The sequence below is a fragment of the Pseudoliparis swirei genome, chromosome 20 (genome assembly GCF_029220125.1).
Source record: "Pseudoliparis swirei isolate HS2019 ecotype Mariana Trench chromosome 20, NWPU_hadal_v1, whole genome shotgun sequence".
NCBI classification, from domain to species: Eukaryota; Metazoa; Chordata; class Actinopteri; order Perciformes; family Liparidae; genus Pseudoliparis; species Pseudoliparis swirei.
Window position 1 is genome coordinate 1,383,625 of NC_079407.1, and position 18,386 is coordinate 1,402,010.

Sequence of the window (18,386 nt, forward strand, 5' to 3'; positions counted from 1 at the left end):
GTATTTTGCTCTGTAATTCGCCGCTCGCAAAGCGGAAGTTAAACCGGTTCTCCGGGACCGAGCCGGTGCTCGTTCGACCTCCGCTGTCACGTTACGGGACTCTTCACAGAGAGAAGATAGAGATGAAGCGAGTGAGATAACGGCGACGTCCGGGACACGCCGACCAATGGGAGACAAGGACGACATCACGTGTTGCTGTGTGCTTTTATTTGTTTCCCATGATTAGTTATCATTAGTGATGGTGAGATGAAGCCTCATGAGGCATCGAACCACTTCAGCCAATTGCTTCGAGAAAGGGTTCATTTCTCGAAGCTTCATGTGCTCACGACACCCCCTAGTGGCCAAGTGCATAATCACAGGCAGCTGTATCTGAACCACATCATGTGATGCATTGAATGTGTGTGTCGTATGGCTGTTTGGAATGACTATGAATTACAAAAATGTATGACCAAATCATTTCTGTACATAAATCATCACATATGTGCATAATAAAATATTGTTTTAATGTATTCTGTGTGTGTTAATGTTCCCAAAATGGTAGTATCATATGATATGGAAGGTTGTGTAATGTTATTATGTCCCTTTAGGAAAATGGCATGGGCTTAAGCAGGCAGAGGACAGTGAAAGTGCTCGTGGAACTAGGAAGAGGGGACTGAATATGCTTGTGTAACTTGGACAGTGATGTACAGGACAGGGGACATTTTATTCATTTTTATTCAGAAATAACAGTTTCTCAACAGTTCCATCTTATCACCTCTCCTTCTCTCCTCACTCTCCAAACTATCTCTCTCTCTAAACTCTCCAAACACTCAACCAACAACCCACATGTTGAATGGATCCTGAGGGGTTTATATTGCTGTCAAACCTCCCGGAAATATCTGAACCACTTCCCGAAGCAGTCACGTGGTACAGCCGGGCAGCGAGGCTTCGGACGTCATCATTTTTGGCTCCTCCCCTAAACGAAGCAAGCCTCGATACGCGCTTCGAGGAAACGCCCCCTCCATTACTCGACACACGCTTCGAAGCGTCGGCACATCTCGTAACAACACTCGTTATCATCATCTGCGGGAGCAGAGGCGTTCAGGGACTCACCCGGCTGACAGTACATGTGAGTCTTATTGTAATGTGTTATTCCACACGTCTCTCCCCGGTCTGCAGGAGCAGTGAGGCATGTCCCTGCTCCTGTGGGGACGTTATGTTCCATTTAATTATAACTCCATGTCCATGAAGGAAAGGGACCTGCTCTGTCGTAGAGGCTGTAACGTTCAACGGCAACGAGTATTTGACACAAATAAACGACACCATAATAATATGGTTCTGTTGTAACCTCAGGATATATTGTAAATGTTTGCTCCGACATGTTGGAACTTGATGTAGCAACTATGTATTGTTGCTTCCGGCGCCCCCTGTGGACTAAAGTGGTAGTGCCTCCCTTTAGAAAACCTCTTTTCACTGCAGCAGGGCCTGACAGTCTGCCCCCCTCAGTCCTGGTTCCCCGTGGACCCCCCCTTCCGATCTGGGTCTGTCCATGGTGGACTGGTCTCTGCTGGAGTCTGAGTTGAAGGAGGTTCTGGTGAACCTGGATGACGTCATCTGGTTTCACCAGAACCCAACATGGTGGCTCCGATGAGGAGCTTTAAGAGGAACTCTGTAGAACCAGACCACCTTCTCTCTGGTGGTCTGTTTACTGATGGAGGTCTCTAGAGGACCAGGACTACACTGAGGTCTCTAGAGGACCAGGACTACACTGAGGTCTATAGAGGACCAGGACTACACTGAGGTCTCTAGAGGACCAGGACTACACTGAGGTCTCTAGAGGACCAGGACTACACTGAGGTCTACAGAGGACCAGGACTACACTGAGGTCTACAGAGGACCAGGACTACACTGAGGTCTACAGAGGACCAGGACTACACTGAGGTCTATAGAGGACCAGGACTACACTGAGGTCTACAGAGGACCAGGACTACACTGAGGTCTACAGAGGACCAGGACTACTCTGAGGTCTACAGAGGACCAGGACTACACTGAGGTCTACAGAGGACCAGGACTACACTGAGGTCTACAGAGGACCAGGACTACACTGAGGTCTCTAGAGGACCAGGACTACACTGAGGTCTCTAGAGGACCAGGACTACACTGAGGTCTCTAGAGGACCAGGACTACACTGAGGTCTCTAGAGGACCAGGACTACACTGAGGTCTCTAGAGGACCAGGACTACACTGAGGTCTACAGAGGACCAGGACTACACTGAGGTCTCTAGAGGACCAGGACTACACTGAGGTCTATAGAGGACCAGGACTACACTGAGGTCTACAGAGGACCAGGACTACACTGAGGTCTCTAGAGGACCAGGACTACACTGAGGTCTCTAGAGGACCAGGACTACACTGAGGTCTACAGAGGACCAGGACTACACTGAGGTCTCTAGAGGACCAGGACTACACTGAGGTCTACAGAGGACCAGGACTACACTGAGGTCTAGAGGACCAGGACTACACTGAGGTCTCTAGAGGACCAGGACTACACTGAGGTCTATAGAGGACCAGGACTACACTGAGGTCTACAGAGGACCAGGACTACACTGAGGTCTCTAGAGGACCAGGACTACACTGAGGTCTAGAGGACCAGGACTACACTGAGGTCTATAGAGGACCAGGACTACACTGAGGTCTAGAGGACCAGGACTACACTGAGGTCTAGAGGACCAGGACTACACTGAGGTCTCAGAGGACCAGGACTACACTGAGGTCTATAGAGGACCAGGACTACACTGAGGTCTATAGAGGACCAGGACTACAGTCTGAGGTCTATAGAGGACCAGGACTACACTGAGGTCTCTGAGGACCAGGATCACACTGAGGTCTCTGAGAGGACCAGGACTACACTGAGGTCTATAGAGGACCAGGACTACACTGAGGTCTATCAGGGAGAGGACCAGGACTACACTGAGGTCTCTAGAGGACCAGGACACACTGAGGTCTCTAGAGGACCAGGACTACACTGAGGTCTCTAGAGGACCAGGACTACACTGAGGTCTATAGAGGACCAGGACTACACTGAGGTCTATAGAGGACCAGGACTACACTGAGGTCTAGAGGACCAGGACTAGACTGAGGTCTAGAGGACCAGGACTACACTGAGGTCTCTAGAGGACCAGGACTACACTGAGGTCTATAGAGGACCAGGACTACACTGAGGTCTCTAGAGGACCAGGACTACACTGAGGTCTCTAGAGGACCAGGACTACACTGAGGTCTATAGAGGACCAGGACTACACTGAGGTCTATAGAGGACCAGGACTACACTGAGGTCTATAGAGGACCAGGACTACACTGAGGTCTCTAGAGGACCAGGACTACACTGAGGTCTATAGAGGACCAGGACTACACTGAGGTCTCTAGAGGACCAGGACTACACTGAGGTCTATAGAGGACCAGGACTACACTGAGGTCTATAGAGGACCAGGACTACACTGAGGTCTATAGAGGACCAGGACTACACTGAGGTCTCTAGAGGACCAGGACTACACTGAGGTCTCTAGAGGACCAGGACTACACTGAGGTCTATAGAGGACCAGGACTACACTGAGGTCTATAGAGGACCAGGACTACACTGAGGTCTATAGAGGACCAGGACTACACTGAGGTCTATAGAGGACCAGGACTACACTGAGGTCTCTAGAGGACCAGGACTACACTGAGGTCTATAGAGGACCAGGACTACACTGAGGTCTATAGAGGACCAGGACTACACTGAGGTCTATAGAGGACCAGGACTACACTGAGGTCTATAGAGGACCAGGACTACACTGAGGTCTCTAGAGGACCAGGACTACACTGAGGTCTATAGAGGACCAGGACTACACTGAGGTCTATAGAGGACCAGGACTACACTGAGGTCTATAGAGGACCAGGACTACACTGAGGTCTCTAGAGGACCAGGACTACACTGAGGTCTCTAGAGGACCAGGACTACACTGAGGTCTATAGAGGACCAGGACTACACTGAGGTCTATAGAGGACCAGGACTACACTGAGGTCTCTAGAGGACCAGGACTACACTGAGGTCTATAGAGGACCAGGACTACACTGAGGTCTATAGAGGACCAGGACTACACTGAGGTCTCTAGAGGACCAGGACTACACTGAGGTCTCTAGAGGACCAGGACTAGACTGAGGTCTATAGAGGACCAGGACTAGACTGAGGTCTAGAGGACCAGGACTACACTGAGGTCTATAGAGGACCAGGACTACACTGAGGTCTCTAGAGGACCAGGACTACACTGAGGTCTATAGAGGACCAGGACTACACTGAGGTCTCTAGAGGACCAGGACTACACTGAGGTCTCTAGAGGACCAGGACTACACTGAGGTCTATAGAGGACCAGGACTACACTGAGGTCTATAGAGGACCAGGACTACACTGAGGTCTATAGAGGACCAGGACTACACTGAGGTCTCTAGAGGACCAGGACTACACTGAGGACCAGGACTACACTGAGGTCTATAGAGGACCAGGACTACACTGAGGTCTATAGAGGACCAGGACTAAACTGAGGTCGAGGACCAGGACTACACTGAGGTCTATAGAGGACCAGGACTACACTGAGGTCTAGAGGACCAGGACTACACTGAGGTCTATAGAGGACCAGGACTACACTGAGGTCTCTAGAGGACCAGGACTACACTGAGGTCTCTAGAGGACCAGGACTACACTGAGGTCTCTAGAGGACCAGGACTACACTGAGGTCTAGAGGACCAGGACTACACTGAGGTCTAGAGGACCAGGACTACACTGAGGTCTCTAGAGGACCAGGACTACACTGAGGTCTATAGAGGACCAGGACTACACTGAGGTCTCTAGAGGACCAGGACTACACTGAGGTCTCTAGAGGACCAGGACTACACTGAGGTCTCTAGAGGACCAGGACTACACTGAGGTCTATAGAGGACCAGGACTACACTGAGGTCTCTAGAGGACCAGGACTACACTGAGGTCTCTAGAGGACCAGGACTACACTGAGGTCTCTAGAGGACCAGGACTACACTGAGGTCTCTAGAGGACCAGGACTACACTGAGGTCTCTAGAGGACCAGGACTACACTGAGGTCTAGAGGACCAGGACTACACTGAGGTCTCTAGAGGACCAGGACTACACTGAGGTCTAGAGGACCAGGACTACACTGAGGTCTATAGAGGACCAGGACTACACTGAGGTCTAGAGGACCAGGACTACACTGAGGTCTCTAGAGGACCAGGACTACACTGAGGTCTCTAGAGGACCAGGACTACACTGAGGTCTCAGAGGACCAGGACTACACTGAGGTCTCTAGAGGACCAGGACTACACTGAGGTCTAGAGGACCAGGACTACACTGAGGTCTAGAGGACCAGGACTACACTGAGGTCTCTAGAGGACCAGGACTACACTGAGGTCTCTAGAGGACCAGGACTACACTGAGGTCTATAGAGGACCAGGACTACACTGAGGTCTCTAGAGGACCAGGACTACACTGAGGTCTAGAGGACCAGGACTACACTGAGGTCTAGAGGACCAGGACTCCACTGAGGCCTCAGGAGGACCAGGACTACACTGAGGTCTCTAGAGGACCAGGACTACACTGAGGTCTCTAGAGGACCAGGACTACACTGAGGTCTCTAGAGGACCAGGACTACACTGAGGTCTCTAGAGGACCAGGACTACACTGAGGTCTAGAGGACCAGGACTACACTGAGGTCTAGAGGACCAGGACTACACTGAGGTCTCTAGAGGACCAGGACTACACTGAGGTCTAGAGGACCAGGACTACACTGAGGTCTCTAGAGGACCAGGACTACACTGAGGTCTAGAGGACCAGGACTACACTGAGGTCTAGAGGACCAGGACTACACTGAGGTCTACAGAGGACCAGGACTACACTGAGGTCTCTAGAGGACCAGGACTACACTGAGGTCTATAGAGGACCAGGACTACACTGAGGTCTCTAGAGGACCAGGACTACACTGAGGTCTAGAGGACCAGGACTACACTGAGGTCTAGAGGACCAGGACTACACTGAGGTCTCTAGAGGACCAGGACTACACTGAGGTCTCTAGAGGACCAGGACTACACTGAGGTCTCTAGAGGACCAGGACTACACTGAGGTCTAGAGGACCAGGACTACACTGAGGTCTCTAGAGGACCAGGACTACACTGAGGTCTAGAGGACCAGGACTACACTGAGGTCTCTAGAGGACCAGGACTACACTGAGGTCTCTAGAGGACCAGGACTACACTGAGGTCTATAGAGGACCAGGACTACACTGAGGTCTCTAGAGGACCAGGACTACACTGAGGTCTAGAGGACCAGGACTACACTGAGGTCTAGAGGACCAGGACTACACTGAGGTCTATAGAGGACCAGGACTACACTGAGGTCTCTAGAGGACCAGGACTACACTGAGGTCTAGAGGACCAGGACTACACTGAGGTCTCTAGAGGACCAGCACTACACTGAGGTCTAGAGGACCAGGACTACACTGAGGTCTAGAGGACCAGGACTACACTGAGGTCTCTAGAGGACCAGGACTACACTGAGGTCTAGAGGACCAGGACTACACTGAGGTCTCTAGAGGACCAGGACTACACTGAGGTCTCAGAGGACCAGGACTACACTGAGGTCTCTAGAGGACCAGGACTACACTGAGGTCTATAGAGGACCAGGACTACACTGAGGTCTCTAGAGGACCAGGACTACACTGAGGTCTAGAGGACCAGGACTACACTGAGGTCTCTAGAGGACCAGGACTACACTGAGGTCTATAGAGGACCAGGACTACACTGAGGTCTCTAGAGGACCAGGACTACACTGAGGTCTAGAGGACCAGGACTACACTGAGGTCTAGAGGACCAGGACTACACTGAGGTCTATAGAGGACCAGGACTACACTGAGGTCTCTAGAGGACCAGGACTACACTGAGGTCTCTAGAGGACCAGGACTACACTGAGGTCTCTAGAGGACCAGGACTACACTGAGGTCTCTAGAGGACCAGGACTACACTGAGGTCTCTAGAGGACCAGGACTACACTGAGGTCTAGAGGACCAGGACTACACTGAGGTCTCTAGAGGACCAGGACTACACTGAGGTCTAGAGGACCAGGACTACACTGAGGTCTCTAGAGGACCAGGACTACACTGAGGTCTCTAGAGGACCAGGACTACACTGAGGTCTCTAGAGGACCAGGACTACACTGAGGTCTCTAGAGGACCAGGACTACACTGAGGTCTATAGAGGACCAGGACTACACTGAGGTCTAGAGGACCAGGACTACACTGAGGTCTAGAGGACCAGGACTACACTGATCAGAGGACCAGGACTACACTGAGGTCTAGAGGACCAGGACTACACTGAGGTCTCTAGAGGACCAGGACTACACTGAGGTCTCTAGAGGACCAGGACTACACTGAGGTCTATAGAGGACCAGGACTACACTGAGGTCTCTAGAGGACCAGGACTACACTGAGGTCTCTAGAGGACCAGGACTACACTGAGGTCTCTAGAGGACCAGGACTACACTGAGGTCTACAGAGGACCAGGACTACACTGAGGTCTCTAGAGGACCAGGACTACACTGAGGTCTCTAGAGGACCAGGACTACACTGAGGTCTCTAGAGGACCAGGACTACACTGAGGTCTCTAGAGGACCAGGACTACACTGAGGTCTATAGAGGACCAGGACTACACTGAGGTCTCTAGAGGACCAGGACTACACTGAGGTCTATAGAGGACCAGGACTACACTGAGGTCTACAGAGGACCAGGACTACACTGAGGTCTATAGAGGACCAGGACTACACTGAGGTCTCTAGAGGACCAGGACTACACTGAGGTCTCTAGAGGACCAGGACTACACTGAGGTCTATAGAGGACCAGGACTACACTGAGGTCTCTAGAGGACCAGGACTACACTGAGGTCTATAGAGGACCAGGACTACACTGAGGTCTCTAGAGGACCAGGACTACACTGAGGTCTCTAGAGGACCAGGACTACACTGAGGTCTCTAGAGGACCAGGACTACACTGAGGTCTATAGAGGACCAGGACTACACTGAGGTCTATAGAGGACCAGGACTACACTGAGGTCTCGGAGGACCAGGACTACACTGAGGTCTCTAGAGGACCAGGACTACACTGAGGTCTCTAGAGGACCAGGACTACACTGAGGTCTCTAGAGGACCAGGACTACACTGAGGTCTCTAGAGGACCAGGACTACACTGAGGTCTATAGAGGACCAGGACTACACTGAGGTCTCTAGAGGACCAGGACTACACTGAGGTCTCTAGAGGACCAGGACTACACTGAGGTCTCTAGAGGACCAGGACTACACTGAGGTCTATAGAGGACCAGGACTACACTGAGGTCTATAGAGGACCAGGACTACACTGAGGTCTATAGAGGACCAGGACTACACTGAGGTCTCTAGAGGACCAGGACTACACTGAGGTCTCTAGAGGACCAGGACTACACTGAGGTCTCTAGAGGACCAGGACTACACTGAGGTCTATAGAGGACCAGGACTACACTGAGGTCTCTAGAGGACCAGGACTACACTGAGGTCTATAGAGGACCAGGACTACACTGAGGTCTATAGAGGACCAGGACTACACTGAGGTCTATAGAGGACCAGGACTACACTGAGGTCTCTAGAGGACCAGGACTACACTGAGGTCTCTAGAGGACCAGGACCACACTGAGGTCTCTAGAGGACCAGGACTACACTGAGGTCTCTAGAGGACCAGGACTACACTGAGGTCTATAGAGGACCAGGACTACACTGAGGTCTCTAGAGGACCAGGACTACACTGAGGTCTCTAGAGGACCAGGACTACACTGAGGTCTCTAGAGGACCAGGACTACACTGAGGTCTCTAGAGGACCAGGACTACACTGAGGTCTATAGAGGACCAGGACTACACTGAGGTCTCTAGAGGACCAGGACTACACTGAGGTCTCTAGAGGACCAGGACTACACTGAGGTCTACAGAGGACCAGGACTACACTGAGGTCTCTAGAGGACCAGGACTACACTGAGACCAGTTCCTCACTGTCCCTTTAAGAGAAGATGAAATGTCCCACACATGTTGTTTCTCACTGTGTTACAGAACCGGACCTCAGGAGCAGAACCGAGGATGAGCCCGCTGCACAGGTACTGTGTTCTCCATGAGGCGATCACACACCTGCACAGAGATGAAGGTCACGGGTCACAGGGATTCAGTGGCGGGCCGTGGGCCTGGGCCTTCAGTGAGGTCCTACACAGTCCCACCCGAATTAATCCACCTCTTATTCCTCTCATTATGATGCCATGGCTCTAGACCAGGGCTGCTCAATACGTCGATCGCGGCGTAGTATTGGTAGATCGCATGACATTAAAAACAATTGGCCCGCCCCCGTCATTTTCTCTATAGCACGTCTTTGTTCATTTATTAAACTAAACAGCCGTCTGATGTTGATCGTATATCTACACAACAGCATGTCATTTCTCTCGGCTCTCCGTCTCGCGCGCTGCAGAATGCGCGCATCGGGACGGAGAAAAAGAAGAAGAAAAAAAGTCACTTGCACTAGTTTGTTCACTAAACAGGGCGTTGTCGCACCCAAAGCAGTTTCACCGTGATGATAAAGACACATAACTATTCACTGAAAATAAAAGAAAGAAAACAAATAATTTGCAACATAGGCTATTTGCCATTTTATTTTGTGCCAAACATACATAGGCCTACACATTTAATAAAAAATAGAATGCATTGTATGCCTACTCACCGAAGACTGATTATTTGAACACAAAATCTATCCTTCTTTCTTTCCTCATTGTGGGTTGAAAAAACAGCTTTGTAGTCCGCGAATTAATTCCTTTATCAAATTCAGTTTCCTAGTTCTAAGGTTTTGCATCTACCTGCCCATAGACCCCGCCTCTCAATATTGGTAATCCAATCAAAAGACGTGCAGCACTCCGCCTGCTCGCTGCTCCTGTGCCGGTTCCGGGGCCTTCTAGAAGGCCTAGAGGAGCCAACTCTAAAGCTGATTGGTTGACACAACATTGTCATTCCCATTCACTTGAAGCTACCAGCGCCCGCAATGTTGATTCTGAAGGCCTAAGGGCAGATTTTAGCCCCCTGGCAACACACGATGGCTGAATATGATTGAATAAAAGATCTAACATAAAGACCAGCCCTCCAAATCTCAACCTTCCAGCGCAACCAAGAGGAACGCTATGAAATTAAGAGAATAACTCTTACTCTGGGAAATAATTGAATACATATTTGTGGGAAAATATATTTAGAAAAAAAATATATTCTGATGATGTTTAGGCCAGCAGAGAAGGCCTTGCTGGCCCTGACGGCCCGCCACTGCAGGGATTATTGTCACGGCCACTCCTGTAGAGTACTAAAAGGGAAGAACGAGCCTTCTGGGAAATGAACTGATTCATATATTCTGGTCTTCAGGTCTACTGGTTCTGGTCTTCAGGTCTACTGGTTCTGGTATTCAGGTCTACTGGTTCTGGTCTTCAGGTCTACATTTGGCTGACAGTGATGTTTTCATTGAATGCTTGGTTTCATCTCCCCGTATTATAAAAGATATACAAACAGTAACGTGTCATTCAGAGCTCAGTGGTGTCCTCAGAACCAGTCTGACTGCTGGTAGAAAAGGTCAAAGCTTTGGAGGCGTGTCGTAGACCTGCTGCAACCTGCACAGCGCCAACAAGGAACCACGCGCTGCAGACCTGGGATCAGTGGAGGGGAACGTGGAGAGGAAGGTTGAGAGGAACGTCTAGAGGAACGTCTAGAGGAACCTTTAGAGGAACCTTTAGAGGAACCTTGAGAGGAACATCTAGAGGAAGGTTGAGAGGAAGGTCTAGAGGAACCTTGAGAGGAAGGTCTATAGGAACCTTGAGAGGAACATCTAGAAGAACCTTGAGAGGAACATCTAGAGGAACCTTGAGAGGAACATCTAGAGGAACGTCTAGAGGAAGGTTGAGAGGAAGGTCTAGAGGAACATCTAGAGGAACGTCTAGAGAAACCTTGAGAGGAACGTCTAGAGGAACCTTGAGAGGAACATCTAGAGGAACGTCTAGAGGAACCTTGAGAGGAAAGTGGTCGGTCGGCGGTGGGATGAAGTAACCTCTCTGGCTTTGCTCTGTGGATTCTCATCTCAGGATCTTATGGGCCGGAGTGATCGTGTTTGTTTTGTTTGCAGACGGCTGAGTCAGCTGCTCGGAGCATGGAGGAGGAAGAGGAGGGTGGAGGTTTCTCTGCACGTGGCCTCTGGCTTTCACTGCAGGACCTTCTGCTCCACCTCCTCAGGACCAGGTGCAGCACTCCGCTTGAAGCTTTGCTGGAATAGAGATCCGACACAGAGTTCATAAAGTCTTCTGCAGCAATGCAACAAAGTCTTAAAAAAGGGCCACCTTGCTCTTTGTGTCTCACAGAAGACCCCCTAGAGGTCCACAAGAAGAAGGTCTTCCTGTGGTTCAGCCACCTCCCTCAGGAGGAGAAGCAGTTCGGCGGGTACTTCAGCCCAGAGACCATGCATGTGGATCCTCTGGTGGTGGAGCGCGGGGCGGAGGAGAGGGCGGGAGTGCTCAGCTCCCCTCTCCAGAACCAGACCCCCTGCAGCCCCTCGGTCACCGTGGAGCAGCTGTTTGAGCCGACCGGCGACGAGGGCCGCGGGCTCAACGTGCTGCTGTACGGCGCCGTGGGCACGGGCAAGAGCACCATGGTCCGGAAGCTGGTGCTGGATTGGTGCGCTGGCAGAACCCTGACTCACTTCAAGCTGCTGATCCCTTTCTCTTGTGAGGACCTCGCACAACTGTCAAAGTAAGATGATCTTCTCTTACTCCTTGTGGTCTGATGTCACCTCTTTGGTTTGGAACCGTGGTAGATGAGTAGAATGAGAGCCAACCAACAAGACCCACCAACCCACCAGCAGACTGACTGACCAACCAGCAGACGTACGGATCGGACCGGCCTACTGCACCGACCTACCTACCTGCTTACCTACACTACCAACCTACCTACCAACACTACTTACAGACTGGAACTACCAACACTACTCACGAACACACTGGAACTACCAACCTACCGACCGTACCATCCGTCCAATGGACTGGACCAATCTACCTACTTGGCTACGGAGCAGTCTGAATGAGCTGCAGACCGACTTACCAACTTTACTCCCCCTAACTACTCTACCTACCTTCGTGACCTACCACCTTCTACTCCACCCACCTCACTCCACTCCACCCACTTCACTACTCCCCACCCACCTTCACACCCACTCCACCCACCTCATACCCACTCCACCCACCTCATACCCACTCACCCACCTCTCATCCACCCACCCACTCCCACCCACCCACCTCCACCCACCCACTCCACCCACCTCCACCCACCCACCCACCTCACACCCACTCCACCCACCTTCCACCCACTCCACCCACCTCCACACCCACTCCACCCTTCCACCCACTCACACCCACTCACCCACCTCCCACCCACTCCACCCACCTCCACACCCACTCCACCCACCTCCACCCACCTCACACCCACTCCACCCACCTCCACCCACCCACCCACCTCACACCCACCCACCCACCCACCCACTCCACACCCACTCCACCCACCTTCCACCCACTCACACCCACCCACCCACCTCACACCCACCCACCCACCTCCACACACCCACCCACCCACCCTCACACCCACTCCACCCACCTCTCACACCCACTCCACCCACCTCCACCCACCTCACACCCACCCACCCACTTCACACCCACCTCCACACCCACCTCCACCCACCCTCACACCCACCCACCCACCTTCCACCCACTCACCCACCCACCATACCCACTCCACCCACCTCCACACCCACTCCACCCACCTCACACCCACTCCACCCACTTCACACCCACTCCACCAACCTCCACCCACTCCACCCACCTCCACACCCACTCCACCCACCTCCACCCACCTCCACACCCACTCCACCCACCTTCCACCCACTTCACACCCACCCACCCACCTTCCACCCACTTCACACCCACTCCACCCACCTTCCATCTACTCCACCCACCTCACACCTTCCACCCACTCCACCCACCTCACACCCACCCACCCACCTCCACCCACTCCACCCACTTCACACCCACTCACCAACCTCCACCCACTCCACCCACCTCATACCCACTCCACCCACCTCCACCCACCCACCCACCTCACACCCACTCCACCCACCTCCCACCTCCACCCACTCCACCCACCTTCCACCCACTCCACCCACCTCACACCCACTCCACCCACCTCCACCCACTCCACCCACCTTCCATCCACTCCACCCACCTTCACACCTCCACCCACTCCCACCCACCTCACACCCACTCCACCCACCTTCCACCCACTCCACCCACCTTCCACCCACTCCACCCACTTCACACCCACTCCACCCACCTTCCACCCACTCCCACCCACTTCACACCCACTCCACCCACCTCCACCCACCTCACCCACTCCACCCACTTCACACCCACCCACCTACCTTCATACCTACTCTACCTACCTTCATACCTACTCTACCTACCTTCATACCTACTCTACCTACCTTCTTACCTACTCTACCTACCTTCTTACCAACTCAACTCCATCTACCCTACCTACCCACCTTCTTACCTACTCAACTCCACCTACCCTACAGCTCCACCTACCGATTTATCTTCTCGACCTAGCTCCCTACCTGCTGCCTCGCTCTGCTGTTGGACATGTAGGTGAAGTGCACACCGTGACGCGTGTCTTCCCTCTGTAGGGGGGCTTCCTTGAGGGACCTGGTGAGCAGGAAGTACCACCACCTGAGAAAACACCCCCTGTTGAGCGGGGAGGGCAACCAGGCCAAGGACGTGCTCTTCGTCTTCAACGGGATGGAGAAGATGAATCTGGATTTCAGGATTGGAGCCACGGAGCTCTGCAGCGACCCCGACGAGGCGCTGCCTCCCGGTGTGGTGGTGGTCAACCTGTTGAGGAAATACCTGCTGCCTGAGGTAAGACCCGGTCCACCGGCCCGATTCTCTGAGCTGTTACGGTAAGCTTCAGCCTTCATGGCATGGCCACGCTTTACTGACGATATTCAGTAAAGATCAGGAGATATTTAGTGTTTCAGTGTGATCGATAAATCTGAGTCCAATAGCGCTAGTACCGTTAGCAGCACCGAAGCTAACGGCTAACGTGTCGCGGTTCCGTTCAGCTGCATCTTTCACATTGAAAGAATGAATATCCTCGTAGTGACTTTAACGTGTTTCTCAGGCCAGCATCTTGGTGACCACCAGACTGTCGGCGCTGGACTGCATCCCCCAGAAGTACGTGAGTCGCTACGCTCAGATCTGTGGCTTCCTTGACCCGGACCGCCAGCGCGCCTACTTCAACAGCCGCCTGCTGCAGCAGAGCGGCGAGTCGGCCCGGAGCCGCGAGGCGCAGGCCCTCGTCCAGCTGCTGTACCTCAACCTCCAGAGAGAGAGCCAGCTGGCCGCCGCCTGCTTCCTGCCCTCTTACTGCTGGCTCACGTGCGCCACCTTGCACTTCCTCCATTTCACCGACGCCAAGGCGCCCATCCGCACGCTGACCGGCATTTACACCAGCTTCCTCCGGCTGAACTTCGGCGGCGAGGTGCTGGGCACGGGGAAGGGAATCGACGCGGCCATCCAGAAGCAGCACAGCTCCCTGATGCTGTACGTGGTGCGCACGCTCGGGAAACTGGCGTTCGACGGCGTGACCGGCAAACGCTCGTCGTTCTCGGAGGAGGAGCTGGAGCAGTGGATCGGGGGCAAGACCAAGACGGACGAGGAGCTCCGGCAGCTCGCCATGTTCCGCACCGACGTGCTCGACTTCTTCTTGGCTCCCAGCGTGGACGGGTGCGAGCGCGACGGGAGGCGCTACGTGTTCGCCGTCCCGGCCATGCAGGAGTACCTGGCGGCGCTCTACGTGGTGCTCGGGGAGAACAAATCGGCCCTGGAGAAGCTGAGCACTCAGGTGTCGGCCGCCATCGGCCAGGCGAGCGAAGACGTCAACGTCCTCGTCAACATCCTCTCGAAGTTCATCCCCCTGCGGATCTTCGCCGTGTTCAACCTCCTGAAGCTTTTCCCGAAGCTCTTCGAGAAGATCAGCAGCCGCAACCAGGGCAGCATCGCCAGAACCATGGTGGCCGAGATGTTCCGCACCGAGGACAGCTACAACGAGGACGTCCTGGACCAGGTGGAGCAAAGCCTGCTGGGAGTCCACGGCCCGCACCCCGAGCAGCGCAGCGAGGCCCAGGCGTTCGAGCTCTACCCCATCTTCATGGGTGGGCTGTTGCATTATGGGAACCGCGTCCTCCTCCAGCAACTCGGGTGCAGCATTCAGAGCACCACCGTGGCCCAGATCACGCAGGCCCTGAGGAAGTACCTCGTGAGAGGTACCGTGTGCAGGCTGCGCTAGTCATGGAGAACTTGAGTCGAGTTCCTGTGGGGAACTCTGAGAGTTCTGAAGTCTGTTCAAACATCTTGAATCCCTTTTTTTAAAGTCTCTTTTCTCTTCTTTCAACTCTAGAGCTCAGCAAGCCGCAGCCGCCAGAGGAGCTGATGGACCTGCTGGTTCTTCTGTACGAGTTCCAGAACCCCAGAGTGACCGCGGAGGTTCTGGCCTCCATCAGAACCATCAACCTCCCCAACATCCGCATGACGCCGCTCAAGTGCTTCGTCCTGAGCTCGGTGCTCTCGTGCACGCCTGCGAGGTGCAGTGTGGATGTTCTGGAGCAGGGTGGGGGGGCGGAGGACTCTGGTACTGATGACGGTCTCTCCCTGCAGTTATCACCTGGAGGGGATGAACCTGTCCTCCTGCCTGCTGACGCACGACATGCTGCAGATGCTGAGGCCGGCCTTCAGGCACACGCGCAACCTCAAGTGAGCCCCCCCCCCCCCTCGGTTCTGGTCTGACACATGTGTTGGGTTGTCTGTGCGTTGTACATGTTGTCGTACTAAGAAGTTACCACTGTTTGGTGAAAGTAGTTGATGCCTCTCAAGGATCCGAGCTGTTCACATGGGTCGTTCAAGGCTGCCTCTGAAATGTGGACACTGTGTACACATGGCTGTAATTCCTAAACAGTCGATGCCGAAGCTGAAATGTTCACGTGAACCACATGTACGACGGATTTATTCAAAATACATGGCAGTCGTGAAAATAAGGCAAAATTAGAAGAATTATATAAACATATATATAATTCAATAAGTCCAGAGCATGATCATGTCCTGGTTTTAAATGCATCTTGACTTGGGGTGACTCCCTTGCTCGTCTAGCATGTGTGTGTGTGTGTGTAGTGATTGTTGCATCTGCCTGTGTGTGTGTGGTCCTCAGCCTGCAGTATAACAGCCTGGGTCCTGAGTCCTGCGTCCTCCTGAGGGATCTGCTGCTCGACCCCCTGAGCCCCATCAGATCTCTACAGTAAGATCACAAGCTGCTCGGTGGCCCCGGGGGACGTGTCCCCGTCTGGAGTCCAGCGGCCACAGGGTTAAAGCGATGTCAGCGTCGCTCGGCGGTCAGATGTTCATCAGACTCATTGGTCCCATGTGCTCCTCAGGCTGTGTGACAACCCTCTGCTGGAGTCCGGAGCCTGCACCCTGCTGGAGGCTTTGCCCGAGAACCAGTCCCTGACGCACCTGTCCCTGATGCACACGGGTCTGGGGGACCGGGGGGCCCTGGAGCTGGCCGAGAGGCTCCGGCAGCACGCGGGGCTCCTGGAGCTCAACGTGGCCTACAACAACATCGGGGACAACGCCGCTCTGGCTCTGGTGGACGCCTGCAGGGAGCATCCCAGCATTCACACCGTGCAGTAAGGCGACGGAGGAGCAGCCGTAGGGTTGACTGGTTGTATAGAAGTCTATGCTTCATGTGTTGAAGCTGCATTCTCTCTCCTGACCACCAGGGGGCGACTCCTCTGGTTGTATAGAAGTCTATGCTTCATGTGTTGAAGCTGCATTCTCTCTCCTGACCACCAGGGGGCTCCTCTGGTTGTATAGAAGTCTATGCTTCATGTGTTGAAGTTGCATTCTCTCTCCTGACCACCAGGCGGCTCCTCTGGTTGTATAGAAGTCTATGCTTCATGTGTTAAAGTCTTCTTCCATACAACATGATGTCATCATTTAGTACTTTATGGTCATTTAGAGTCACATAGAGCAGCTTTGGGGGCGGGGCTACCTTCTGAATCCTGAGTATTGAGGTAGTCCATCGGTCCTCGCCTTGTGTGCTGCAGCTTGTACCTGAACGCCCTCAGCGACGTGGTGAAGCAGACGCTCTACGCCCGCGGCGTTCCCAAGCGCCAAGGCGGCCGGCGGGTCAAGGTCCTGGCGTCGGTCACCGAGGGCGCCGACATCTCCGAGGACTGGCACCCCATCCTCAGCGTCATCCGGAAGAACGCCTCGTCCTGGGACCGCCAGCGAGTCCAACAGCAGCTCAAGGTTCTCTCTGCGGTCTCGTTTTTGCTTTTCAAAATAAAAGCCCTGGTCCGAAGACGGAGGAGGATCTAACGGCGTGTGTTTCCTCAGGCGTTCCTCAGGGACCTGGACTGGGGCCGCCAGCAGCAGCAGAGCGTCTGGAAGCGGCTGCACTTCATGCGGGTGGAGAAGGGCGTTCGCAAGACGCTGAAGATGCTGGAGAAGGACGCCCCGCCTCCGTCGTCGGGCTTCAACCAATGAGCTGCAGACGGGGAGGGAGGGAGGCGGGACTTAATTCAGACACGATGTTTTAGCACTTTAGCTTCTAAAAAACCTCAATGGAGAACTCTTAAATGTTTTTAACCAGAACAAACTGCACATTGTGACTTTTTATCTCTTCAGAACCAACAGAAGAATCATTTGATGCAAACAAAGGGATATTTAAAATAATGCAATAAATAAAATGCTCCTCTGAAAAGTATTTTTAAAGAAATATTATACAGAGCTTGAAATGATAAATAAAGTAGAGCATGTACGATCTGCATGTTTTGGGATGTGACGCTGAATTATAGTTAAATCACTTTATGATTACATTTAGGTTTTGTACCCCAAAAAAAGCCAAAACTGTAAATACCAACAAATAAACAAAAGTACTTTACTGCGATGTGTCATGTGACCATGATGACATCATGATGATGACATCGTGATGATGACATTGTGACGTGTGACGATGACATAATCTGTTGTGGGTTCACATTCTTTTGTTTCCTCAGATGTAAATAATCCTGTTGTCCAAATAAAGACGTGTAACATTCCTCTGATGTGTTTTCATCTTTAAACATCAACATATTATTCCAGTAGCCCCGTGTCCAACGTGGCACCGCTGTGCATTGTGGGTA

General features: G+C 53.0%; 1 protein-coding gene across 1 annotated transcript; it reads left to right on the forward strand.

The window, feature by feature from the left end:
* Window positions 1-241: 241 nt before the first annotated feature.
* Window positions 242-18,302, forward strand: nlrx1 (NLR family member X1). The gene is made up of 12 exons (XM_056441616.1): window positions 242-1,108; window positions 9,146-9,189; window positions 11,235-11,347; window positions 11,467-11,854; window positions 13,836-14,067; window positions 14,330-15,473; window positions 15,608-15,791; window positions 15,865-15,960; window positions 16,412-16,498; window positions 16,635-16,886; window positions 17,307-17,511; window positions 17,599-18,302. Exons 1-12 carry the CDS (start codon window positions 833-835, stop codon window positions 17,746-17,748), a joined length of 3,171 nt encoding a protein of 1,056 aa, XP_056297591.1. The 5' UTR covers window positions 242-832; the 3' UTR covers window positions 17,749-18,302.
* The last annotated feature ends 84 nt before the right edge of the window (window positions 18,303-18,386 follow it).